This window comes from Perca fluviatilis, chromosome 24 (genome assembly GCF_010015445.1).
Source record: "Perca fluviatilis chromosome 24, GENO_Pfluv_1.0, whole genome shotgun sequence".
Classification (NCBI taxonomy): domain Eukaryota; kingdom Metazoa; phylum Chordata; class Actinopteri; order Perciformes; family Percidae; genus Perca; species Perca fluviatilis.
Window position 1 is genome coordinate 13,380,077 of NC_053135.1, and position 27,584 is coordinate 13,407,660.

The 27,584-nt window shown below is 39.4% G+C and overlaps 1 protein-coding gene across 23 annotated transcripts in view; it reads left to right on the plus strand.

Moving 5' to 3' along the window:
- Positions 1 to 27,584, plus strand: part of dmd (dystrophin) — a 470,394-nt gene that overhangs the window by 163,866 nt on the left and 278,944 nt on the right. For 22 of the 23 annotated variants that reach the window (XM_039793561.1, XM_039793552.1, XM_039793539.1 and 19 more), the window contains exons 6-12: positions 5,168 to 5,269; positions 6,383 to 6,453; positions 9,188 to 9,306; positions 17,126 to 17,322; positions 23,289 to 23,417; positions 25,195 to 25,290; positions 25,668 to 25,766. In XM_039793561.1, coding sequence (XP_039649495.1) covers positions 5,168 to 5,269; positions 6,383 to 6,453; positions 9,188 to 9,306; positions 17,126 to 17,322; positions 23,289 to 23,417; positions 25,195 to 25,290; positions 25,668 to 25,766 — 813 coding nt within the window. The remainder of the gene's footprint in view (positions 1 to 5,167; positions 5,270 to 6,382; positions 6,454 to 9,187; positions 9,307 to 17,125; positions 17,323 to 23,288; positions 23,418 to 25,194; positions 25,291 to 25,667; positions 25,767 to 27,584) is intronic. The other variant, XM_039793555.1, reaches the window with a different exon arrangement.

Sequence of the window (27,584 nt, forward strand, 5' to 3'; positions counted from 1 at the left end):
CCTGGTATCTGCTAACAGGTACTTTTTTAGTACCACCTCCGTCCAGGTTCCAAATGAGCTGAGCCAATACCAAAAGGTGACGTGAAAACCTGCAGACTACTGATTGGTCAGAGAGAATCGTCATTAATCACTGCGTCATCATGGCTGACTAGCGATAGACGGGGGTGTCCTGAACAAAACCGCCATTTTTAAATAGTTTAGCCAGCTGTGTTTTTTTTGCTGCCTCCAGCTTCTTTTGAAAAAAAAATTGTCTTCTTCTTCTTCTTCTTCTGGCACATGCGGAGGGTAAAAAATAACAACACACCTTCGACGTTCTGTGTGTGTGTCGCGTTAGGTCACGGCAGTTTCCTGCGCCGTCGCTATGATGACCAGACATGCTCACTTCAGGTGTAAGGCGGTAAATAAATAATAATTTTGACAATGTATTGGTATGTATTTTACGGTGGTGTAAGGTGCTGGAAAAAACTTTAAAATGGACCTTGAAAATGCTTGAAAAGTGCTTGAATTTGACCTCGGAAAAGGTGTACGAATCCTGTAACATCAACAAAAATGTGTTGCATAACCATCTGTGCTGCGATATCGGGAAGAGGTTGGGGTCAAACTTGATAAAATTATTACTTTGCGTTAAAAAACGTTTTTTTTTTAGATTAATTGCATGCGTTAACACATTAACGTTGACAGCCCTAATATATTGATGATAATTCTATCACTTTGCTTAAAGCAAACAATACCCACTTATAGTGACTTATGACCAGCTTGTAATGTATTACATCAGGAATTTCCTAAAGCACTCAATGACCACTTAGAGTAACTTATGATAACATTATAATTGATTAAAACAGTGATTATAATGCATTATAAAATTAGTACATATTTACAATTATAATACACTATGATCCTTGCAAAAAATGTCAGTAAGCAGTATTACAGTATGATACTTGACCTTTTAAGTCATTATAAAATGCTTTATAATGTGATTAGATTAATGTTATAAAGCATTATGAATAGTTATGTGTTTATAATAGTGTTTATCTATAATAATACAGTGCTATAAGCAGATTATAATGCATTATAAGTAATTATATAATGCATTATAGACATGGGCATCATAGAAGGTGTTAACATTTTTCTCATACAATTGCAATGAGTCAAACAAAACCCTAGTAAAACAAAAAATAGATCTAAGTAATGTCTAAATTGTAAGTATAGCATTTCACTTAATGTAATTACACCATATTCAATGGAGCCCATTTAGAGTGCCACACAAATATTTATAGTGAAGATAAACAAGCTGCATTGAGTAAAATTACTGCACTCATGCTGGTGAGATGATCAGATATACAGGTTTTACTAGTAAGCACAAGTTGAAATTGCCTTTTCTTCATGATGCCGAAAGTACTCAATTGCATTTCACATTCCAAGAACAAAACACTGCACATAATCCTTCTGTGTCCATTTACATTTTCTGTTGCTGATATTTGGAATCTGAATTGTAGCTGTCATGGTGAAGGTAGCAGTCATGTTGCAGGGAACTCAAGGCAGCAATAATGATTTGTAGAAAGTAGCAAGGAAAGAAAAGTGAAAAGTTTCCCAGTGAGGCAGAAATACACATTGATGCCTCAAGGTAAAACAATGTTACATTGTGTCTTTGTAATCTGCCTAAAAGTGTTAGTTTTCCCAAATTTCATAGGTAAGGGATAATGTATATAATGGCTAATTACTGCGGATTAGATCCCTGACAGGGTGATGCAGGATGATGAATCAGCCTGAATGGGTTCAATTCGTTCTACATTATCCCACGGTTACTTACTAAAGAAATCCATAATTTGACACAAAATGTTGATTTATAAATAGTCCTCCAGAGTCTATAATAAGAACTCGGTCTGCTATACAGAAATCACAGAATGCTGTGATTGACCAATCAGAATCAATTATTCAACAAAGCCATGTAATAAGTAAGGGATAATGTAGAGGCTTCAGGCTGTATCAAGAGCTGTTCACCCTGTCGGGTTGTATTCGCGATAACAACTGCCTCGCTCTACATTATCTTGATTTAAATATGATTGTATTGCTTCCGCTAAAGAAAATAGTCTGTTCCGTCTCTACGGTTGGAATCCTGCGTCCATAGCAACGTAAACTCTGTAGCTGCTTAATGCAACCCTCCGTCTGTCACTCAATCTGTAAATATTTTTTGCAACACTTCCAACCATCTGATTTAATTGTATTGTAATATTTGTACTTGGCATCATAAAATATTTTTTCTTTTGTTAAGGTTTTTCATCTCCTTCATATGAGTTTATATTTCTGACCAAAAAACAAAGCACAGGTCAGATATCCAACATCATAACTTAACTAACAAGACAAGACATTAATGCGAGTGCAAATAACATATAGGGCGCTCCGAAGTTTCCTGTAATGTTCTTTATTTCATGATGGAGTTTTCATCTTTTCACTATTTATATAACATCATTATGGCTGGTGGCTACTTCTCCCATTAAACCTATAGTGTGCAACTATTTATTTAATTAATTAACGTCCATTACTTTCAAGCCATTGCCAAATGAGTTGATACAAAGCTCCACATAACTGTATTTCTCAGTCCAGCAATGTTTACAAAATGGTGCCGTCTGGCGACTTTCGCATGCAGAAGCTCAAGTGATTGCCTTGCCATTGGGCCGACAGAATCTACGCACTATAGCTTTAAGCTGTATTTAAACTTTATAATGTATTTTACGTTGGACTAAGTGTTAAAAACCAACTTCATGTAAAGTCAGTAGTTTTAATAGCTTACATTACAATTATTTTTAATTGTATTTCATTCCTCATTAAGTTGAATAGATGCTATTGTCTCAATCACGCTAGTTTTGGCATAGTCTTAATGACGCGATTAAAAGCAAAACACAATTATATAATGAGGTGTGTGTGTGTGTTGGCTGAATGAACATGATTGTAGGTTGTGTGTGTGTGTGTGTGTATGTGTGTGTGTCATTGGAGTGTGTCTGCAGCAGTCTTTGTCAAAGCCTCCAATTAAAGTGGAAATGCATGCAGTGACAGTGACCTACTCCCAAATGAGTCCCTTTTTTACCCAGCAGGCCACATTCTATGAGGAAATGAGGAATCACTAACAAACCTGTGTGTGTGTGTGTGTGTGTGTGTGTGTGTGTGTGTGTGTGTGTGTGTGTGTGTGTGTGTGTGTGTGTGTGTGTGTGTGTGAGCGTCCCCTTGCTGGGAATTTACCTCGACACGTATTTACACCGAACTCTATTAATACAGTAGGACACATTGTGTGTGAGTGTGTATCTGTGAGTGTATGGTAGACACTTTCCTCCTTCTTCCTTACTCTATTACTGTGTTTGTGTTTTTGTGTGTGTGTTTGTGTGTGTGTGTGTGTGTGTGTGTGTGTGTGTGTGTGTGTGTGTGTGTGTGTGCAGAAAGCAAGGAGAGAGAGGCAGAGAAAGAGGATTGAGTGGTATGGTGGGGGAAGAAAGAGAGGAGTGGAGGGAAACAAAACTGCCTTTTTGTGTGTATATGTATGTGTGTGTAAGTGCATATGTGGCTGATAGAAAGGTGAGGGTAAGCTATGCATAAGTAATGCAAAACCGGGCAGTGAAAAGTATAACGTGTCCTCTCCCCCCTCGAGCCCTGAACAAGTGCTCCAAAACTGTCACTCACAACTGCCAAAAAATCCAGGCTGTGAGGATGCAGCCATATCCAAACACAGGCCTGTGCCTGGATATGTGTGTATACAAGTGTCATTTGACTGTGTGCACTTTCAATGTGTGTGTGCTGCCATGTGAAAGTATCTCTGTGTTTATGTGAATATGTAGAGTATGTAGAGTATCTACTGACAGGCCACATCAAAACTTTGCTAGAAACAGAAGATAATTATAGAATGGCGCTTGATGGTAATGTTACATCGCCAGGCATCATATTAGCATGGATTTTAAGTTGTTCTGTCTATCAGAAGAATTCTTTAAAAAGTGTTTGAATGTATGAGCTAGAAAGAGAGAGAGAGAGAGAGAGAGAGAGAGAGAGAGAGGTTATGGGTGTGTTTGATGGTAACTGGTAACAGTAGCCAACTGCTAATCTCTCTATATAGCTGGATTTACCTCATTTACCTTAGCTCAAAATGTATACATTTGCGAAGTAACAGTAAACCCAAAGAATTGGGCAAATATGGTGATGGCACTAGGTAAGAAATTATAGGATCCACAAAGTTATTGCAATTCATACTATGGGGAACATTAATGTATGCACCACATTTCATGACAATCTATGCCATAGTTGCCAAAAAATTTCATTCTTAGAAGAAGAAGAAGAAGAAGAATGAAATGATGTCAAGGTATTTCATTGAATAAGTGAAAACTTTTACCTGCAGATGGCACTAGTGGAAAGGTAGGATCACCATAGTCACTGTGATTCAACAGTTTTCAATGTATTTTACTCAAAACCAAAATTTTCATTATCACAAGTCATCAGAATTGATCGTCTCGGGATCATGCCTTTCTTTAAGAAATACCACGGCAGTCCATCCAATAGTTGCTGAGATATTTCAAACCAAAGTGGACTAAAGAGGGGCTGTTTGGGGACCAAACAACTGGCATTGACATCCCAAAGAGCCCTTGAGCACAGCCTTGCTGCCCAAGGGATGAACCGTTTCCATTTTGGACAATTAATCTGGTTTACTCTCAAAGACCTATTTACTGACATCAATGGCTGGATTTCCATGAAATGTGCCATGGATATTCTTGCTTCCTAGAATATAAACACTTTCCATCTTGGACACACCTTACATTATTTATTATTCCTAATTATTGAAGCATCCCTCTGGACAAAATATCAACTTTGCACACAAAATATGTCAACATTTAATGGGCAGATTGCTATGAAATTAGTCAATCTCTTATGCTTCTTGGAGAATCATTTCAGTGATCCCAATTTAGTTTCCTCTAAAGCCATCCACTGGGCTAACTTAACATTTTCAGTCCCTCTAAATTGTCATACTATGCCAAACCTTCATTGTGTAAGGTCAAATCAACATTGGAGACTCTAGGGGACACCAACACAGCTTTAAACTGTATGTCTTGTAAAAATAACTGCATCAACTCTATTTATGTGTGCTTTATGTTAAGTTTTTACACCAGCTATACTTTGTATTTGTGTGCAGGTAAAGGATGTGATGAAGGATGTGATGGCAGGCCTACAGCAGACCAACAGTGAGAAGATTCTGCTGAGTTGGGTTCGTCAGAACACGCGCCAGTATCCTCAGGTCTGTTAACTTACTTCTCACTCAGTCTTATCCTCAAACTACAGCCTGTCACACTAGTTCTCTTCTACAGCCGCCTCTTCTGTGTTTTCATCAAACTGTAGTCCTGGGACACAACGGCATAAAAACCCCCCAGTAAATGTCTTTCTTCATTTAAAACCAATGGCTTCAAGTCTAATGAGTCTTCTTTAGTGGTATAGAATGTTTTTACCACAGCCAAAGACCTCTTGTTTTTTTCTAGTTGTCTGTCTATCTGTCTGACTGGATATTTAAAGGAATAATGGATTATTTTGGTGGTGATCTAGATCTGGAACTAGTGCCTTTAGATGATTATCATTTTATTGCCCTAAGTGTGAAACTAAAAGACAGATTTCAGTGGAAAGCATGATGTCTTTGGATTCCTTTCCCATCTAGTTTTGTTTCTTTTGGCTTGAATTATTCTCTACTGTAGTGAAGCCTCAAAATGAAACAGAACACTCATATAACACAGCATATGCTTTTTTTTTGGGTAACATATTGCGTCTAGTCTGCGAGTTAATCAGTTCAAACAGCTAGGTTTATGCTCAGCGTAACGTCCCCAGCGTGAGGGTGCGTGAACCAAAAATGACCATGTATTTTGCATAAAGCACAAAGATTCCGCAAGTTTTCAGTCAATGTATCAAACCTCAGCAAACATTAGAAATCCCATTCAGGACTGAAACTTCCACTGTTAAGATGCCTGTAAGTAAAAAAAACATGTAGGCGTAGCTTTAGCCTCATTCTTTTAGCAAAAAATCATGTGTGTAGGGATCAAGTAAGACCCTTTTACCAAACGGTCAAGGCAGATGGCCATCCACCTAGAGCCGTCTGGTTCTGCTTGAGGTTTCTTTGGGGGAAAATTGAAAATTGTTTTGAGATAAATGTTATTTTAGAAGTATTCATTAGTAGGATAACCCCTTGAGATAAATAATCTAATTTCCGAGGGGGTCCTTAAAACAATTAAACAGTAAATACAAAACACAAAATACATTCACACATACACACAGCACTCCCAAGCCTGACTGCTCCAACACCAACTGAAGGTGTCATACTGCATTCACAGGTTGGCCCTTTAATATCCATTATCTCTGTCCTTAGGTCAATGTGGTTAACTTCTCCAGTAGCTGGAATGATGGATTGGCCTTCAATGCCCTCATCCACAGCCACAGGTACTGTAAAATGGGTTTTATGTGTGTGTGTGTGTGTGTGTGTGTGTGTGTGTGTGTGTGTGTGTGTGTGTGTTGTTTGCAGAGAGAGAAATAGAAATAAAATAAAACAATAGTCACAAAGAGTGGATAGAAAAGGGAATGTTTATTTGGCTGGCTGCCAAAATTGTGATCTTGTTCAGACATTTTATGAAATAGATTTTTTATTTAAATGCATTTTTTATTTAACCTTTTTTTTAACCAGGAGTAAAAGTAAAAAAATCTTATTTTTCAAAAGTGTCCTGGCCAAGACAGGCAGCAGCACAAATAACTGACTAATACTGCAGACATAAAACAAACATAATTAAAAATTTTTTAAATGGAGACACAGAACAAAGTACGGAATTATAAGATATCAAAATACATCACTTTAACAATCAAAAAAAAAAAAGTCTGTTTATACAGAAGTTTATACGGAACTTTGTACACACCAAAATGGCTGCCGCTCTAACCATTCTGCATTGATTTGAATGGGAAAGGCCTTTCTATCCATATTATTTCTATGGGTGCATTTATGTACACCTTATAAACTCATGCTGCAAGTTGTAATATTATATAAAATAGCTGTACTAAATGAATAAATGAACAAATGAATGAACAAATAAATAAGTAAATTAATCAGTAAATAGATAATTGATGAAAAATGTATGAATAGATGAATGAATGGCTTCGTAGAGGTGAAACAGTGTTAATCTGCCTCTATGGATACCCATGAGAGTTTGGGTCTCAGGCCTGGACTCATGTAATTATGAATTAAATCATGGTTAGCTAGCATGAACATCTGTTCACAGTGTCCTAACAGGATACAGAGTAAGAGCAGTTGCAGAGTATGAGGGAGTGCCATGCTAGCAGCTAGGCGAGCATTATAACAAATGTTACAAAGTGACGCACTTTCGTCACAGAAGTAAAGACTGGACTACAATTGAGCTGTTAGGAGCAGTTTGTGAACAGTGTTTTCTCTGGAAGATGGTAAGGGACCGTTTTTATGTATTTATGGAATGGACCATCTGAGGAAAATAGGGGAGGGTCATGTCTTTTTATTCTTTGTTGATGGGAGGGTCATCCAATTGTTTTTAGTGTATGGGGGATGGTCACCCAACTTTTGTATTCATGAGAGCAGAAAAATTTCAAAGTGGATTGTTTGGTGCATATTTATCCATGTAGCTCCATGTAGCTCTCTCAGTCTCGGCCCCTATCGCTAGCAGATGGGTCCATCCCTGTTTAGTCAGCCAGACAATTCGAGCTGTAGCTTTAGAGACCGTGGGATTTCTCAAACTGAATAAATCCTGCTCTCACATATAAACACAAAACTGCTTTGCTAGCTCCATCGTGTTGTAACTAAGACATCTGCTGAAAAAATTATTTTATTCATTAGCATGATTGCCGCACTGTTTAGTTAAAAAACATCCAAAACACCGTACGAAAACATACCAGACGCAAGCTTTTATTTTGAAAAGTCGAAGACTGCACGAGCATGCATGAGACGGGGGGGTCTCCATGCTGCAGCCATACCCGACTCAAATATCCTTTCAGTCCCAGTCTCAAGGCATTTGAGAAGGAAGTAGTGGTAGCATGCAAGCTCCCAAATTGACGCTTGTCTGAGAAATGGAGTTTTGGATAATGTTCACCTTTGGCAGCTTTACCTATTATGCTAAAATGACTGAGGAAGCCTAGTGACGAGTCCATAGCAACCAGTGTTGAATTGGTAATTTCCCAGTGTCCTTTCTTGAATGGTCTCAATGTTTTATTGTTTAATTTCATGTGAATACTAGTTTACTAGATGAGTAACTTAGTATTTGAAGTAATGCAGTAATGCAGGAAGTGTGCATTTAGTTTCCATGCTTATTGTGTTTCCACAACTATGTTAGTGAGTAAATCTACTGAAATGGCCACCACACCATAACAGAGGAGTGTGATGCGCAAGATGAGAATGCAAAAGTTTAGTCACAAGTCATGGCTGTAAAAAAAGCAATGGCTATTTGTGTATCTTTGCCAAGCACAAACCAGTACAGTCTGCATCAATAAATTGTCGGGGAGGGTCATCCGTTTTTTCACTTCAATTTTAAGGGTCATCCAAATTTTTGGGTTGGTGAAGGGAGGGTCAGGTCTATTTTGATTAAAGATCCAAAAACTCCTCCGGTGGCCCCTGAAATAAATAACGAACAGTCCCTAAGTCCCTTTGGGCTTTTTCACTTTGTAAACCTATAATGTGCACAAAATGATATATAACACAATAAAAGAAAGGGGAAAAGCCAAAAAGCACAATAAGAGCACTTTAAATAAAATTACAAAATCAACTTACTATATTGAATTGTTATGGTCTACTTTTACTATTTAATGGTGGTTGACCAGAGAGTATGTACAGCTCACTGCACAGCAGATAAATACATCGTTTAATACTTGAAGTAAAAATAAAGCTAAATGCATCGGCTGATGTGGGTTACAGTGTATTTCATTTTTAATTGATAGGCTCTATAATAAAAAAAATGTATTACCATAATGTCAGTCCTTTTACTTTGGAGAAGGCTCTGTCTCCTTTTCTCAACATAGGCTAAATAATTTGCCTAAGCCAACTGAGAAAATTATCAACCAGGGACATGATCTAATCAATACTCAATCCTTTCTCCATGTTTGGATAAATTTAAATATAGATGCAGTGGGTATGTGATCCCTGTTGATTTGCCTTTTTCCTCCACAGACCTGAGCTTTTTGATTGGAGCGTAGTAGAGAAGAAGACGTCTGTGATCGACCGACTGGAACACGCCTTTAATAAGGCAGAACAACACCTTGGGATAGAGAGACTGCTGGACCCTGAGGGTAACTAACAAACACACACACACACACAAACACACACACACACACTGATAATTCCAGAGAAGAATATTCAAGATGAGTTACAGCTCTCATCATATTTCACACCTTCCAACCGTGCACCTTAATTGGCCCAGTTAAACATGATGTGTCATGCTTTGATTGGGTGTTGCCATGGTGGAAGGACTTATTCAGCAATGCATAAACTGACCGATAGGTGGGTAAAAATGCTCTGCTCAAAAAGTCCTTTGATTTTGTGCAAAATAACACCAGAGAAGTATATTCACCCGGAATTTGTTGACATGCATCCATCACTGCCAGGGTTGCTACTGACCTAAGACCAGTATACAGACACTAACTGTAATTAAAACTGTCAGGCAGGGGTAGATTGAGTAAAGCTTACTTGTGATCAAATTTGCAAAAATACTAACTAAACTACACCTATCAGAAATACTGCCAGCGATATTGCCCGGTCTTCTGGTAACGTTAGCAGTTGTCGCATATGAGCATGGCGGCGTTAGCCAGCACCGGTCGGGATCACTTCAATCGCTGTGCCTCATATATTTTTGCCAGGAACTAACTTGAGTACTCTATATAATTCAATGTGAGTACACAAATGTTGAAATGATTGAAAATGCCTGTCCCTAGTAGCCGTGATAAATTAGCCTGAAGCTTAATGCTTACCTGTTCAGGATGATGATAGCCAACTCTGTATCCTTTTTGTTGTCAGAAAATACTGTTGTCAGAAAACGTAGCATGCTTCCTTAATATCTGATGACCATTTTGTGGTCATTTTTGGATTTAATAAAGTAAATATATTACATATTTAACCTTTAAAGAAAAAAGAAAAATATTTTTCTAAGGAGGATGTTCACAAGTCATTTTTTGGAAGTCCAAGTCGAGTCTCAAGTCTTTGAGCTCGGACCTGGTGAAATATTAACCTGTCTATCATACGGATACAACTATAAAAATACAATTTGCCTGTTCCCAGCATTAGCACAACACTTTGCCATGGTTAGCTTGTTACCTGTGACGATATATGCTAAATTGAACGTCTCTTTCACATTAGCAAGTGGCTGACCTGGGTGCGTTTTGAGATGCCTGATGAAGTTTGACGTTGTTGATCCGGCATCATTTATCTTGGTGCCACACACCTTGTATGTAGCTGTTCGCTTACTGCCATTTTTTAAGAAGTTATTGAAAGCAAAACTAATGAGAAAAGGCACATCTCCGGGAGGACTTGGTGTCGCCATCGTCAGTGCATTTTTTGATATATGAGTGTGCATAGTGCATGTGTTACGTTGCACATTAGGGCAAAGGGCAGCGGACATGCAGTTCGTCATATGGTTCCCCAACATATATGCGGCAATAAAAGAAAATAGAATTACATGAATAAATTTAGATTTAAAAAGCAATAATTGCATGAAAACAGGTTGTTGACAAGTCTCGAAGCCGTCCGAGTCATGTCTGAAGTCTTTTGGGTCGAATCGCAAGTCGAGTCTGAAGTCACTGTTTGTGCGACTTAAGTGCGACTCGAGTCCGAGTCTCAGACTCAAGTCCCCATCTCTGGTTCATACTGACCATTGGGTTTATATTCTTTTAGCAATATTATACCATTCTATGTCAGTGATTCTGTGTAATTGTTACTAAATCACTGATCAACACCCTGTATATTTATTAGGGATGTAACGATGCATCGTGACTCGGTTAAAAATCTATTTAAATGTGTAAATATTATAACCGGTTGAGATAAAAAAATGAATAGCAATGCAATTTTTTAAACAGCCTAAGGTATGACGCTAGTTAACGTACAGCAGGTAACAATAGCCTACCGTTAGCTATTAACGTTAGCTGGCTTGAACACGGTTCAAAAGCTGACAGCTAAACGGTATAGTGTGACTGTATTGCACTGGAAAGGATTCCAGCACTGGGATGTACAACAGTCTGCAGCTAAAGACACAGAGGAGACTCCCTGCATTTGCGAAAGCATGGACTAGGGATGCACCGAACCCAGATTTTTGTCTCGTTAAGATTCTGCCGAACAACAAACCAAACTCTACTCCCATCTTTTATCTTTTATTTTATTTACGTACTTAGCAATAAAGCTTTTCTGATTCTGATTCTCAGTCCATTAACACAGTAAACTAATTAATTAACAGCCTCTAAAATAGTTAAATGTAACAACTTAATGTTGAATTCACATGCTCTTTTCGCATCGTAGGAAAGCACATCGCTATCGCCAGCTGAGTGACAATTTTGTTTGGCAACGGCGATGTTATGTAGTGTTTAGGGCTCTTGCCCCCACGAGACAAATCTGCATTGCAAATTGAACATGTAGCTCTACTTGAATTGCCTTCTTTTGACTGAAAGTACTGCCAAACAACACTTTTTCTGCTCACAAGTTCCATTTTCACTTTCTCTCAGTCTACTGCATTGAACGTAAACACCTAACGCGCCGTCATTACGTCGACCAGTGTAGCTCTACAAAGAGTATAGAAGTAACAAGAGCTTTCAGTCCAAGATGGCAGAGCTGCAGCTCGGTCATGGCTGCGTTTGTTGCAATGGAACGTTCTATTGAGTTTCGCCTCTTGTTACTTCTATACTCTTTGACAAGAGCAGAAACTCAACACAACGTTTGCCTCTTTTTCTCAATTTCCGCTTCTTGTTACTTCTCTTTGGTAGTGTTCGGTTCGGTGGAAAAAAATTCTAAAGTTCGACAGTACCCGAACTCTGTCAAAAAGCCCAAAGTTCGGCCGAACCCGAACCCGAACTCTGGGTTCGGTGCATCCCTAGCATGGACGCTGCCGCTGTCGGATAAACAACAGAGACGGGACATATAGTGTTGCGATTGGGTCCGGCTCCGTAAGCCTCTATTGTTGTAAAATACCCTTCTGCCATCTAGTCTTTACAGCAAATAACTGGTAAAACAATTGTTGTTATAAGTTATTGTTATTACAATAAATTGTTATTAAATAAATCATTTAACCAACCAAGCCTTAATCTTTATTTATTTTTTTATTTAAGAGTAAATACTATTTCAGTATCAGCTCAGAGCCATCGCTGCAAACAATCTCTTTTGAGGCCTAGCCTCTGGAACAGATAAAAGACTATCAATCATTCTTCCTGTCCTCTGTCCTCCTGTCTGCTGCTGCTGCTGCTGACGTGCATAATAATTAACCATGTGCAAGTGTAGACAGCCTTTGCGTTAGCTTATTTGTAACAATTTGCTATTAGCCGAGCTAGCGTGCTGTGCTTGTGTAAAATATAGTGGCAGTGGATAAGATAGGCGGACAGTGGGAACTCATGCTATGTAGGTTGAGACAGTGGTACCCCTAGGTCTCATTCAGGTCAGTGTCCAACATACCTCATAACCTTTCCTCAATTGAGTGTTCCTTAAATGCTTCTGTTTAATTCATCAAGGTCTTCCGAACCTTATTCACATATGAGTGTTCCTTAACAATACCCAAAATGTTAAAAAAAAGTGGGCAACCGATAACCTGTAACGCCAGAGTTATCAATTCTATGGTCTCTGTCTCGCCAAACCAACCAATCAGATATTACTACAACACATGAACATCAAACATATATAACAACACACAGTCATAAGTTAAATATTACTGGGGGAACCAAATATTTTCTAGGGAAACATTTCAGAAGCTATTTCCACAGTGAGTGGAAGAAAACAAGATGGCACTGTGGATGGCAGCCTTGGTACTTTGTTTTTGTGTATTTATTATGTTTTCTGCGGTCTTTCACCAGTAACTTTTACCAGAGAGGAACTCTTAAACATCAGGCAAAACTTTTTCTCCGGTTTTCACAAACCCAGCAAGTTTTACTGAAATCCTGGTTGGAGGCGCCGCGGTTCTCCATGGAATCTGCTGGAGACGCAGACGTGGGAAACGACCAGGAGCGCTGGTGAAATTAAGGAAGCGAGGACTACGCACCTCGCTTACAGCTATTCACCTTGCAAACGTCCGGTCCCTGGCAAACAAGATGGATGAGCTGCTGCTTCTCAACCGAAACAACTCTGACTTTTACAGATCTGCCGCCCTGTGTTTGAGCTTTCGGGGAAAACGAAAGGCGTGGAGGAATCTGCTTCTACTTAAACGAAGATGCTACAGTGCTGAAAAAGATGCTCATCCCTCACTTAGAGACTCTCTTCAAACTGTAAGCCCTTCTACTCTCCGCGGGAGTTTCCTCGTTTGTTATGGTCGGTGTTTACATACCACCACAAGCCTGCGTAGCAGACGCGCTACAACAGCTAGCCGACCAGATAACAGACAAAACACCCGGAATCTCTTGCCATTATTGTTGGGGATTTTAACAGCGCCAAACTCAATCAGGAACTCCTTAAATACAGACAGCATATCAAGATTCACACCAGGGACAAAAACACACTGGACCACTGTTACACAGTTTTAAGCCTATTGCGCCGTTTCCCAGGCAGCTCTAGGACCACTGTCTGCTTCATCTCATCCCAACCTACAGGCAGAAACTAAAAACTTCTAAACCTGTGGCAAAGACTGTAAAGAAATGGACAAGGGAATCAAAGCTGGAGCAGGCTTGCTTTGACTGCACCAACTGCAGCGTTTTTGAAGCTGCAGCTACAGACCTCAATGACCTTACTGACACTGTAACATCATCAGATGTAACATCCGTGTGCAAACCAAGACCTTCTGCACAACAACTGCAAACCTTGGTTCACTCCTAATCTTAGGAAGCTGCATCAAGCCAAAGAGGAGGCCTACAGTAGTTGGGTTCGGGACCTATATAAGCAGGCCAAGAACAAGCTGACAAAGGAGATCAGGGTAGCCAAAAGAAGCTACAGTGAGAAACAAAAAAATAGCCTCTCAGCCAATGGCCCTGCATCAGTTTAGAAAGGCCTGCAACAGATCACGGATTACAACATCCTGCACCACCTCGACTCCCCAGGGATGTATGCCAGGATCCTGTTTGTTGACTTCAGCTCGGCGTTCAACACCATCATCCCTGAACTCCTACATCAGAAGCTTACCCAGTTCTCAGTGCCTGCCACCACCTGTCAATGGACCATCAGCTTCCTGATTGACAGGCAGAAGCATGTCAGACTGGGGATCATCTCGTCCAAAACCCGGTCCATCAGCACTGGCGCCCCACAGGGGTGTGTCCTCTCCCCGCTGCTCTTCTCCCTCTACACTAATGACTGCACCTCAAAGAACCCGTCTGTAAAAATCCTGAAGTGACATGACATGACACCACCGTCACTGGTTTAATCCACGATGGTGATGAGTCTGCTTACAGACAGGAGGTGGAACAGCTGGTCCAATTAGTTAAACCAAAGGAGTTAAACCCCAAGAAGACTGTGGAGATGACAGTGGACTTTAGAAGAAGTCCCCCTCATCATCCACAACAACACAGTGTCCACTGTGGATTCCTTTAGGTTCCTGGGATCAACCATTTCACAGGACCTAAAATGGTCTCCCCACATTGACTCTGTCCAGAAAAAGGCCCAGCAGAGGTTATACTTCCTTCGACAGCTAAGGAAGTTTAATCTGCCTAAGGAGCTGCTGACAACTTTCTACTCAGCCATCATTCAGTCTGTCATCTGCACCTCCATCACTGTCTAGTTTGGGTCAGCCACCAAACGGGACAGGGCCAGACTGCACCTGTCAATTAGGCCTGCAGAGAAGATCATTGGAGCTCACCTTCCCTCCATCCAGGACCTGTACTGGTCCAGGGTCAGGAAAAGGGCAGCAAAAATCTCTGCAGAACCCTCACATCCTGGTCACAAACTGTTCAACCTCCTTCCCTCTGGTAGGCGATGCAGGGCACTGTTCGCCAAAACCAGCTGACACAAAGACAGCTTCTTTCCCCAAGCAGTCACTCTGTTGAATGCTCAGAAATAGCCCCCACCCTTACACTGAACAAAGTCAATCAACACTGTTTCTGTTCATCTACCTCATGTATATTTCAATCTTACAATTACAATATTGTTATTAATATATTACTATTGCACTGAACTGCCTTGCACTATACTTATATTTAAATCTTAAATCTCAGACTATACTGATATTGCACTATTCCTCCCTCTCTTTCTTTCTTTATATGTTAAGTGAGTGTAGTACTTTGAGAGCAAAGATTAACCAGAGTCACATTCCTTGTTTGTTTACGCAAACCTGGCCAATAAAGCTGATTCTGATTGTTTATGTGGTGTATTAGTAGTAGCGATGCTGTAATGTTGTGTGGAGAGGAATAAAGTCCATTAGAAGTTCAGATACTACATTTACATAGACAGATGTAATCACTGCAGGGCAGACGCACACACACACACACACACACACACACACACACAAACACATTCATTTACATACACAACATTCACAAACCCAAACACAAATATCCACACATGCAAACACAGAGCCTCATAGGTATGCTCACACATGTAGCTGTGTGAAATGATTAAAATTGAGATGATGGAATACAAAACAGAGTGGAGGAATTAGACACACACTTGCAGATGGTGGCATTATTTACATAGCTGTTTGTCTTCATCAGACAAATAATGACATCCTCAGATTTCTCTGTGATGCTGTGATGAAATATGACACTAGCTTTATCTATCTATGTATCTATCTATCTATCTATCTATCTATCTATCTATCTATCGATATATCCACAGACACACATATCTTTCTTGGCACACACTCATTTTTGTTACTTTGCATCTGTCTCCATTTCTTTTTCTTTCCATTCTTCCATCTTTCCATTCTTCCATTTCTCTTGTGTCTATTATTCGTACAGTCGTAAGCTCACCACACTCTACACACCACTCTACACACCACTCTGTTCATTAGCACTCCATTTTTTTCTTTCTTCCTTTCTCGTCTCCCTCAGCTCACCCGCTTTTTTCCATCTTCTCTTTATCTCTTATGGCATTCATTTATCTGCTGTGTCTCAGCCCCGCTGTGATCCGTCTCTATTAGTTTCGCCCCGGGCTGACTGGCTGGCCAGCTCTTGGCCACCCTTCCTGAAATCACCCCTCTGTTATATCTCTCCTCCACCTGTTGGAAAACTTTGCTCGGACTCAATTAAGATTTAGCACAGGCTGACAGACTGATGCTATGGGAAACAAAAAGAGCTAACAGTTGGCCTACAGTTATTCATGAGCACAAAGAAAAATGACTGCATCATCCTGCAGCTTCTTGGATGACTTATAAGTGGCCATTGCATACTATACTGTAGTGTACACTATATATTTCCATGCTTCAGTATATGTCAGAAAATACTGAAAATGTCCCAAAGCCCAAATTAACATTTTCAGATATCTTGTTCAGTCCAAAATCGAAAAAATACTTTAAGACCTCTTTGTTTGCTTATCTTAAATTACTAATACAAAGGCGTCTACATTTAAAATGTGATTGTTTTCTGTTTTATCGCAAACCGTTCCCAGAGTAGATACATTTTGAAAATGCTGGGCTATGTGTTTTGTCATTTACAGTCATTTGATGGAAGAATCATAAATTCCTCTGGGGTCAAAATTCCTATTTTGAATACATTTTTTGTGCGTGACTAAAACTGTATTTCATTAATGTATTAAAGGTGTAGGATGTGTGGTTTGGGGATTTCTTTCTGAATTGTTTTTATTTTCTTAATTGTTTTTATTTTCTTTCTTATATTTATTTTTCTTGAATCGTTTCTTGAATGTTATTTTATTCTATGTCTAAGGCTCCCCTAAACACGTTTATCTACTATGTCTACTTCTGTCTGAAACCAGCCACCATTTGTTTAATAAATTATAAAGAATTCTGACGGTAAACTGCATGTGTCCTTGCTTCCTACTCTTCAGATGTGGCGGTGCCTCACCCTGACAAAAAGAGTGTCATCATGTACGTGACATCACTCTTCCAGGTTCTTCCCCAAAGCATTTCCATGGAAGCCATCCAGGAGGTGGAGACGCTGCCGCGGGCAACTGTAACCAGCATTGCCCGGGTGACGACAGAGGAGCACTATCAGGTCCAGACCCAGCAGCGTTTTTCCCAGCAGGTTAGACATACAACACACACACATACACAGGTGGAACCGCATGCACACATACATGTTGTTTTAGTTCTCCCTGCCATCACTGTATGTCGACAATGGTGTTGCTGTTACTAAGTCTGCCATGTGACACTGTTATGGCTCATTGTTTTTGTTCTTTTTGACTTTCTCTGGAACAATTCCTGAAAATATTCAAAGAGTAAGATTACTTTGAAGCATATTTTATCCAAGCTTCATGTCCTACAAGCTATATGATGAACATCTCCTCGACAGACATTCATTCATGGTAATTCAGGTAAAGACTAAACTTCCTGTCCCACCATTGCAGCACTTTGTAATTGTCTGTGAAGTTGTCAGGTGACTTTCACCTGCTTTTTACTGCATAAAGTACTTTTTTTAAAACTATCGAACCCCCCCTTTTTTCCCTTTGCTGGTCAGTCTATTGAAGCAATTTGTTTGCGTCCCATAGGAATTTAATAGGGGCAAACTTCAAGTCAGGGTTAGAATCCTGTAATCATGTCACTAAAGCAACTTTAAAATATGATATGAATGTGATAGCAGTTTACATGTCACTTTTATAAAAAAAAAAAAAAGGTCACAACAGCAATCTCACTAGGAAACCAAGGAAAGGAAAGGAAGAAAGGAAACCAAAACTAATGAGCCCTAGATATTGTTTTAGAAGCATAGTTAAGTGCCATTGTTGTTTCTGCGGTAACACAAGTTGGATTGACCCGCCTGTCAGTCATCATGGGAACTAGTTGAATTGGGATAGTAGCATCTTTACTCCAATGCTTCTTGTCATTTTTGTCTGTGCAATTTAGTGTTACTGTTGCCATGATGGCTTAGTGCTGTGATGATAGTAAGATGGCATGCATTGTGTCTGTGCTCAGCTATGTACACTCACTTGGTCTTTCATATTATACAACTAAATGACTGCAGCAGTTTGTAGACTACATAATATTAGCTCCAGAATATGATTATCTAACCAAGTTGCAAAATGAGGTTGCACTCCTTCTAAGTATCAACAAAACCCATCCAGCCAACCTGCCACTTTAGTGGTCTTATCAAATTCCCAACAGGACCCTCTCTTTATTGTAGTATTTGAGTGAAACTGAAGGGGATTAAGAGTCAGAGGGGATGATCCCTGCACCCAGTCCTCTGAGTTATATAGAATTAATCACAGAAACTCTTCAGAGATATGGAGATCTTTGAGAATACATTTGATAATGATGGTCCGGGTAACAGCATTACTGTGGAAACACTTCATTTTTTAGCTCTCTACAAGCAATAAAATAAAAACATTAAAGAAAGATTTGAAACTCCCTCTTTCCCCTGTAGTTCTGCAAAATACAATTAAGGTGCTAATCAGCAGCCACACTAGCTCACATGCATAGTTTAAAAGAGAAACAGTTTGGATTCTACTTTTTAATGTTAAATTGGCTAATGAATAGTTTGAGAGCATATTTACTTCTCAGTGGTACCACAAACTGAGAGCTATTTTCCCAGTGGAGCACATTCAAGCACAAGGCATGATTAACAGAAGAAATTGCTGCAAATTTACGGTGAATTTTATGGTTATATCCACAGACATTTTGCCACGGAGAGCCAAAACAATTATACGCCACAGGACAATAACCTTTCCACTTTACTGCTCCAGAAATTGTATTACACAGAAAATACAACTTTGCGTCAATCTTTTTTTGTGGAGCAGAATTCTTGTGTGGACGTACTGAATAAACAATTTTATCTTTGCCTTGAGCCAATGGAATTTAAAAAAAGCGGTACTATATAGTATTTGCAGTTGAAGGCTGATATAGATCACTTAAAATAAACTATTAGCTAAAAAATAGGGATACTATATCAATAACATATATCTAGTTATACAGTATACTGGTATATTCAGTTTGCTGTCTAGTAAACTTAAGATTGGCAAAAAGCTATGCTTTTTCTGGCATGAAAAGTCCCTCAGGTAATATAATTGAAGTAACTGACCATCTTAAGAACATGCACACACAAAGCAGTAAGAATTTATTTTCCCACAAATCACCATCCATCTGTCTACTTATCCGCTGATCCATCCACTTTGTAGTCGCATGTTCAGGTTAGAGTGTCAGAGGCAGTATGGCATGCAGATGTTCTTTTCCTGGCCAACTTCCTCCTGCTTGTTCCTGGGGACCCATAGGCCCTGCCAGGCATGCTGGAAGATGTAGTCACCTTTCAGTGTAGTCTAATCTCCTATCTTATTTGTTCAGTTAGCACCTGAAATTTGTGAGCTTCAGAATGAAAATTGGCCGCTAAATTGAGACAGAAACTGGATGAAAGAGCTGTAAAAAATCTACCAAATCTCAAGTCACAAATTAGATCTACTGGTGCTGACCTTTAGAGCTGAGTTAAGAAGAGGTCAGTGTCATGCTATCATGCCGAATCGCAGCAAGATGGAGTGAGCTTCCTGGAGTAATGGCTGGTAATATTATTATCTCCTTCAGCTTAATGGCCACATCCCCCACCCCCCATCAATTCTTTGAGAGAAGAGGGAAACTGCAGGCTGTATTCTTCTGGGAATCAGACAGAGAGAGAAAGATGGAAAAGAAAGGTGTAGATTTAGATGAAAAGATAAGCGGGCAAATAGAGGAAGTGGGGAGGTGTAAAGATATAATGTAGATGTACAGAAAGTTGAAGAGGTGGAGAGGGGGGAAATGAATAGTGAGATGGAGCAGACAAATAGGGAGTGCGAGAAACAAGTCAGATGGCAATAAAACAAGACATGGAGAGGAAAGAGGAGGGAAAAAAATGTTACTGACAGTGGCTATTATCTGCCTCGTCCCTCATTTGTCATCATCAAAGCAACGCTGTCAGCACCTCCTTACATCAACACCATGCTACCACCACCTGGGACTCAGGGGGGAAGTAAGCTTTTCATGGATATAAAGTAGGGAAAATTACTAAATCCAAAGTTTGAGACAATTGCTTAAAACTAGACATAGTCAGCTTTTCTGTGACATTATCTGAGGTGTCCTGATGCACTAAATCCCCACCCATCCAGTGCTTGGAGCAGGTGAAAACAAACGCTAAGAATAATTTGCCAGGAAGCGTTTGATCCAGGGCTGGGTCGCCTCTGGCTGTCTGCTCTTTACAGCATAAAAAAACATCTAATCCACCTTGAAAGAAAGGGGAAAACAGTGAGGGGTAAAACAGAAGAGGAAGACCGACAGAGAGATGATGACAGGTGAAGAGAAGAAGAAGAGAGAGAGGAGAGACGGGATGGAGGTGAAAGTGGAGATTGATAGCTGGGGAGAAAGAGTCGAGACAGCGAGAGATTAAACTTTTGTGCTGTCTGTGGTGAATGGTTGACTTGGTTTTAGCGATGCAGTTGCTCACCCAGCTGTCATAGATCAGCGGGAGAATCAGTCAATTAAAAGTTATTTATTTACTATTATTATTATGGGCGCAAGAAGTCAATGCTATAATTGTAACTAAACAAACAAGACGTGAAAAGAAATTTGTTATTTAGTGATCTTTAAAACTGTTGGTAGACATATTTTTTAACTTTGGCCATGCTAGCTGTTTCCCCATGATTCCTGTCTTGATACTTTTCTGTGTGCCATTCTGACGGCTTCATTTAGTTTTACGATGAAGCATTGTTAAGAGCTGAAGGGGTAATATTTGATTGGAATCGTACCTGGTACGATTTCATGTGACAAATTAAACTGATTGATTAGTAGTTAATCGCCTCCTAGCTCCAGCTCCATAGTTGGCGTATAGTCTGCTATCAATCTACTCATCTAACTCTAGGCAATAATTTAATATTCAATAAAATGTGGAACTATTCCTTCAAATAAATTAAGAATATTCATTTAGAGAAACGGTTGACAAATTAGAGCTTCTCAGGTGGGAATATTGTTAGCCATCTAGCTACATCCAAGACAAAAACAGAAACATAGCCACAACATGTATATTTCTTTCAGTGTTCTAATTGTAAACCCTTAATGAGAACTTATGAAACTAAACATCAGTCAGTTGCTTTCTGGCCAATAAATGATAGATGATGGTTAATCTGCTGAGGACTGCTAGTTTTGGGATACATTTGTCAGAGTGAGTGTGAAGCAGGATGTTGATGCCAAACAGACCAGTGATCTCTTTCCGTGGAGAGAAACCAAAGTGTAAAACTGGTGACTTTTTAACATCAGCAGGCAGAAAAAGACAGAAGTCATGTTTCCAGCAACATATTTTTATGCGCATTTTGAAGTATGGCATTAGAAAATGTTGATGGAAACGGCAAAATTCGGAAAAACTTCCTCAAATATGCCAAAAAAGTTTTTACGCTCGCTTGAGGTGGTTTTTGCCTTTTTCGAAAAAGAGTTAATGCGCAAAATGGGAGATGGAAACAGGTTTGGTCGAATAAGTTGGAGTACTGACGTAGCGAACATGTAACTCACATGACTATAATCCCGGGTATCCATCGGATGGGGGAAGGATCGGGAAATGGGTCCCATCCAGTGCGTCGTACACAAGGTGCATAGTGGAGTTGCGGTGCGCTATTGCCTGTGCCTCAGCCACGTCGGGTAAATTGATGAATTGGTTCAACAGCTTGAATCATATGGCCCTGCACCCTGCGTATACACAGCGGTGAACGGTTGTCTTACTGACACCAAATGTCTCTGCCACAACCATGTATTCTGCACAGGTGGCCAACTTGTACATTGCTATCCTCTCTCCGTTTAGCCAAAGAACTTAGCTTCTAAACTCTTTGATTTGCAATCTACAAACCGGTTTGTGAAAATAAACTAGACTTTGCGTAGTCTAGTTTATTCGCTCTAAACCAGTTGATGGAAACGCTTCTAATTTACATTTTTCTTTTTTGCAACATTTTTAATGTTTGCTTAAAATTCCTCTTGACAGTTAGATGGAAACACGACCAGAGTGTGTCTGGATGCGTGCGGTGGATCTCTGAGACAGAGGGTTGTTAAAAGGGAGCTGCTCACAACATCAGCTTTGACTCTGTGCTACTGTATGTTCATTCTGTCCACATCTTTTGCATAACTCATCTGTTCTCTCTACGTCTACCTCTGCCCTCTCTCATGTCTGCATCTGTCGCCAGGTTTCCATCCAGGGACTTTTGCTAAACAGGAGCACTGTTACACAAAAAATATAGTATTCTGCCCAAGTAGTCATAAAGTCAGCAAACTGAGCAAAGGCGTGTTTATTGCTTTGGAACTCAACCTTTCATTCTTTCGTTCATAAAAGGAAGAATGTGTTGTTTCTTCTTTCAAAAGTGGCATACTTTAAGTACATTTTCCTAAAGGAAAGTAAATGCTTCAGTCTAATTGTAAAGCAGATCATTATATAGTGACGTTGGGTTTTATGAGTCCACCACAACCTTTCTGAACCATATAAGATACAGTTTACTTTGTTGGATTATTTCTGTTTCATCTTCAGAGAGCATTAAAAAACATGTATAACATTTGCTGAAATGCAAGTCAATAACTACATGCCCAATATTAATTTTTGAAACTTTCCATTTTTCTTGTAAATGTGTTTTTCGACACTATGGAGACACACATAAGCGGTATTTTATTTTTTATTCATGCCGTTTCAAAAAGTTCACCTAAAATTAGCTTGACATTTGGATGGAAACAGAGCTTATGTGTGATTATTCATGTTTCCTTTTTCTCCTGTTTTCTGCTTCTCTTTCTCATTTTTTCTCATCTTAATTTCTCATCATTACTCACTCCTTGTTTACTCCTGTCCCTTTTTCCTGCCTTCTGCATTTCCTTCACTCTGCCCCTCAATTTTCTGCTTATTCTTTCTCTATATAATTTGGCTTTTGGATCTTTTTCGCTTTATGTTTTGCATCCTTTTGGCTCTCTTTTTCTATCTTCCTCTCTTTTCTCTCGTCTTCTGCAAACTCTTTTTCCCTCTTTCTCTGCCCTATCCTTTCTCTGTCCTATTCTATCGCTCCATCTCTCTCTCAGATCACAGTGAGTGTGGCTCAAGGCCGAGTGCGGAGTCCCTCCCCTCAGCCTCGCTATAAAAGCTATGCCTACACCCAGGCTGCATATGTCAAGTCGCCTGAGCAAAAGAGGAGGCGTTTTACTGATCAGGTCCGTGTCTCACAGGGCTAACACTCCACGCCAAATGTCCATTTGTCTGTGCATGTTTTGGCTGCCCACCTGTTTTGTCTGCCCTTGTTTGTCTGCGTCATTTACAAAAAATGCCCAGCATACCAATTCTACGATTTTATACACACACACACACACACATATATATATATATATATATATATATGTGTGTGTGTGCTTTATGTTACACTTGTACATGCGGAATTATTGTCAGAATTAGTTTTACTCGTGGTAAAGACAAATATGTTTTATGACTGGATATGAAACTATGGGACTTGTTGAGTTGGACTCCTATCTGTCAATCACATTGCTCTTCAATATAATTCATGGTTGGAAATGTATTATATTAAGCTATTGATGTGACATATTCATTTTAACAAATCATTAATCAGAAGTGATACTAACTATGCTTATGGGCTATTGTTGTTTAATCAGTAGCCATTTTTGAGCTGATGTAGGTGAACAATATTAAGAATCAAAATTTGGCAAACTTCCTATTATTTACAGTTAGATGACAAGATTGATACCACTCTTTCGTGAACTATGAAGCTAATCCAAAATAAAAAGGTTGCTCTATGCATCACTGCCTTTACACAAACACAAACTGAGCAGCGTTGTTTCTTATCTGTCGCCATACAGCAGCACCTACAGCAGCCTGTAACAAAAAGAGTTACTGTGCAGCCACCCGTCTTGTAGTTTTTTTTTTTATTTTTTAGTTTGTCCTCTGTATTCCACAACATGACATTTCAAAATGTTCAGATGTATTTTCAAAGCAATCACCCTGCTCTGCGTAACTAAATGTGGCCCATAATTTGCTTTGGCTCGGGTGGAATGTATTCAGTGCTGTGGAATGTTACAGCAGGGTGCTCGATTTAACTTGGCTGGCACCTAAAAGGCATCGCAAGTAGCAAAGATAATTTGTCAGATAAGTTCTTTGAAAAGTAGGGTGTAAAGCAGAACCTAGTATAAAAAACCTTGTCTCATTGCAACAAGGTTCCCCAAAGTTTTCCTTTTGAGAATAGAACTGATTTTTAAAATTTATTGTCCTCAGTTTGCCTCAGTCAAACATGTTTTATATGGACAACTTATGGCATAAAGATAGAGTTTAAAATAAAGAGCATGTTTTAGACTGTCAGGGTTACTTAGAAGCAGTACAGAGTCATTCCTAAATATCTTCCATCAGACAAAACCAAACACATATGTGATACAAAACAGGCACAAAAGAGAGAACAACGCTGAATGAGGCTGGACAGTTATCAACACCTCGGATGGGCCTTGTGTATCTTTTCAGGACCTTATTACCAGAGAGAAGAATAGAGCGAGATGAGGAGCGTGGGGCCGAGATAAAAAGAGAGAAGTTGTTAGTGTCCAGATAAGTAGCGATCACACAAAGAGAGATATGGGGGAGAGAGAGAAATAGAAAGAGAAAGAGACCCAGGGAGAAAGAGAACAAGTTGTTGAGGTTGGACAATGGCCAACTGCTTGTCAGCATCGGTAATGGCTAACACTAACAGGCCTCTCCTCATCTCTCTTTATCTTCTCTGTCCACCTTTTTTTCATGCTGCCTCTTTGCTTCCCTGCCCTCTTTTTCCTCATTTCTAACACACTTTCCTTTCTTCATTCCATTTAATTCTCAAACCTTTTTCAATCCTACTCTCTAACCCTGATACCTTCTATTCCTCTACTTCACCTTATATCCCCTCCTACAATCACGCTCCATCTCTGTCCGTTATCTCCCATCCATCCCTTCCCTCTTCAGTTCCTAAGTCCTGGCCAGGAGGAGCTACAGCGAGGCCTCAGTCCTTTGCCTCCAGGCTCCACCAGCCTGGAGAGCTACCAGGCTGCACTGGAGGAGGTATGGCAATATGGTGGTGATAAAAACACGTTTCATATGTTATATTTAGTTTTGAAGGACAAGTATTTTATGTCTTTCTTCTTGTCAACAAATCTCATGTGCAGATCCAAACCAACAATGAATGTATACTAACGTTATAGTTAAAGTTAAACACTTCAGTGCAAGTCATCAAAGTCAAGCTGCTCCTGAGTTTTCCATAACAGTTTACATCTACTGTGGGGACCAATGGGCTTGCCACAGACAGAATAGTGAAGTCAGAAAGTATTTAGAGACGCAAAGACACTGTTGGTTTGGACATGGAATTTGTTAATAAGAAGAAAAACGTAACATCACCAGACGTATCCTTCAAATATGTTATGTTTTATTTGAATTGTTAGGTGTTGACATGGCTGCTGTCGGCTGAAGATGGGCTCCAGGGCCAGCCTCCAATCTCCAACAATGTGGAAGAGGTGAAGGAGCAGTTCCACACACATGAGGTGAGAGACAGATCTGTGAAGTCCTGGTGTAATGAAGAGACTGTAATAAGCTTTTTTCTGTTTAATACTAAATTGTACACAACAGTTCATCCCTGATACAGCACCTATCAGAAAAGCACCTCATTACAACAAGCAATCTATTTTTCATAGTATGAAAAAACTTTAGTTACTTTTGCTAAAAAGTAAGGAAATTACACATGCACACTAGATAATGCTCCCATGAAGTAAATTACTGAATTAAATTACCACCAAGGGAAGTTCCTAGAGTCTAGCTCTTCTTTGTTGAATGTTGAGTGCATTTTCAATTTCTGTGTTGGTGTAACTTAAGATTTTTGAGTAGACACAAACACCCAATTTCACAGTATTTACATTAATGTCTTTAATATGTTATGTCAAAATAGCGTATATTGTCACACATAAATTGTGTGCTGAGCATAAATGTTAGCAGTTGAAGCAGTTGAAATTTCTTTTAAATGAGACATTTCTCAATTTATTTGTCTTCACATGACTAACTTTTCTTGGTTTTTACAAACTTATTATTGTATCTATTGATCAGTACACTTGTAGTCAAAGCTATATCAAATTGCTTGACAATAAGATCAATTTCTTTGTTCGAATAAACGTATTTGAGTTGAAACATGTTGAAGTCCTGGTAATATCAAGGCGGCTGTAATTAGTCATAGTGTTAGATAAAATGTCCTTACTAGAGCATCTGTTTGGTACTAGAAAGACATGTTTGGCAGGGAAAGCACATGAATAATACTGTAACGAGATGTTAATTGTAGTTACGTAAGAGTTTCTTGCAGGGGTACAAGTAGCAATTATGTGCCTCTGTTGGTAAATGTAAACAAAAAAAATTGTTGCACAGATAAAACCCAGCCAAAAAACAACAAATAAGTTAAAGTAATAGCAGCCATCAATCCATAACAACATACCATGTCCAAAAACTAGGAAAACTGTGTAGTTAGAGAAAAGAATGAGCCTCCCTCCACGATATTGAAGGGCCAGGCTTGAAGAGACTGCAGTAATGAGTGTAACGTGGCCTATCACCAAAAAACAATCTCTGCTGTTTGTTGATGGAAGGCGAACAAACATCTGAAAAAGGCAACACACCTAAAAAGACTAAACTGTAACATAAATCTTCCCAAATATATATTTTGGGGATTAAAAAAATTCCTGGGTGCCTAAAATAGTAGAGAGACGGCAAGTGCAATTATCGACACTGGCAGTCGATGGCACCTCAGTGGCACGCGTGTGGCAGGTGTCCGAGAGGTGTCAGGCAGGTTGTTAGGACATTGGCAGAGGTGGAAAAAGTACTAAAATATTGTACTCAAGTAAAAGTACCAATACTTTGATGAAATATTACTCAAGTACAAGTGAAATGACCTATCTGAAAAATTACTCAAGTAAAAGTAATACATAGTTCATTTAAAATGTACTTACTACTACATTTAAAAAAAAAAAAAAATACTAATTGCCAATTTGCTCTTTGTCATGAAAACTTCGTTTGAAGTACCAATGCACAAATACTTACCAAAACATGCTTCCTCAGATTAGATGTGGAGTTATTGAATGCTGCCAGTTCAGTCACCTTTGGCAGGCACATCTGGCATTGCATGATGATACTACTGGCTCTCTTGAATTTAAATGAAAAACAGTCTTTCAAATGTGGCCAAGGATTTTCGTCATTTGGGCAGCAGAATTTGATGTTTCAACTAGCACTTCTACTGAAATGGTCTCTGAACCGTCGTCGCTCGCCTGATCCACCTCCATTTCGTTCTCAATCTCCTACAGAAATGCTGATCATTCGTCACTTTA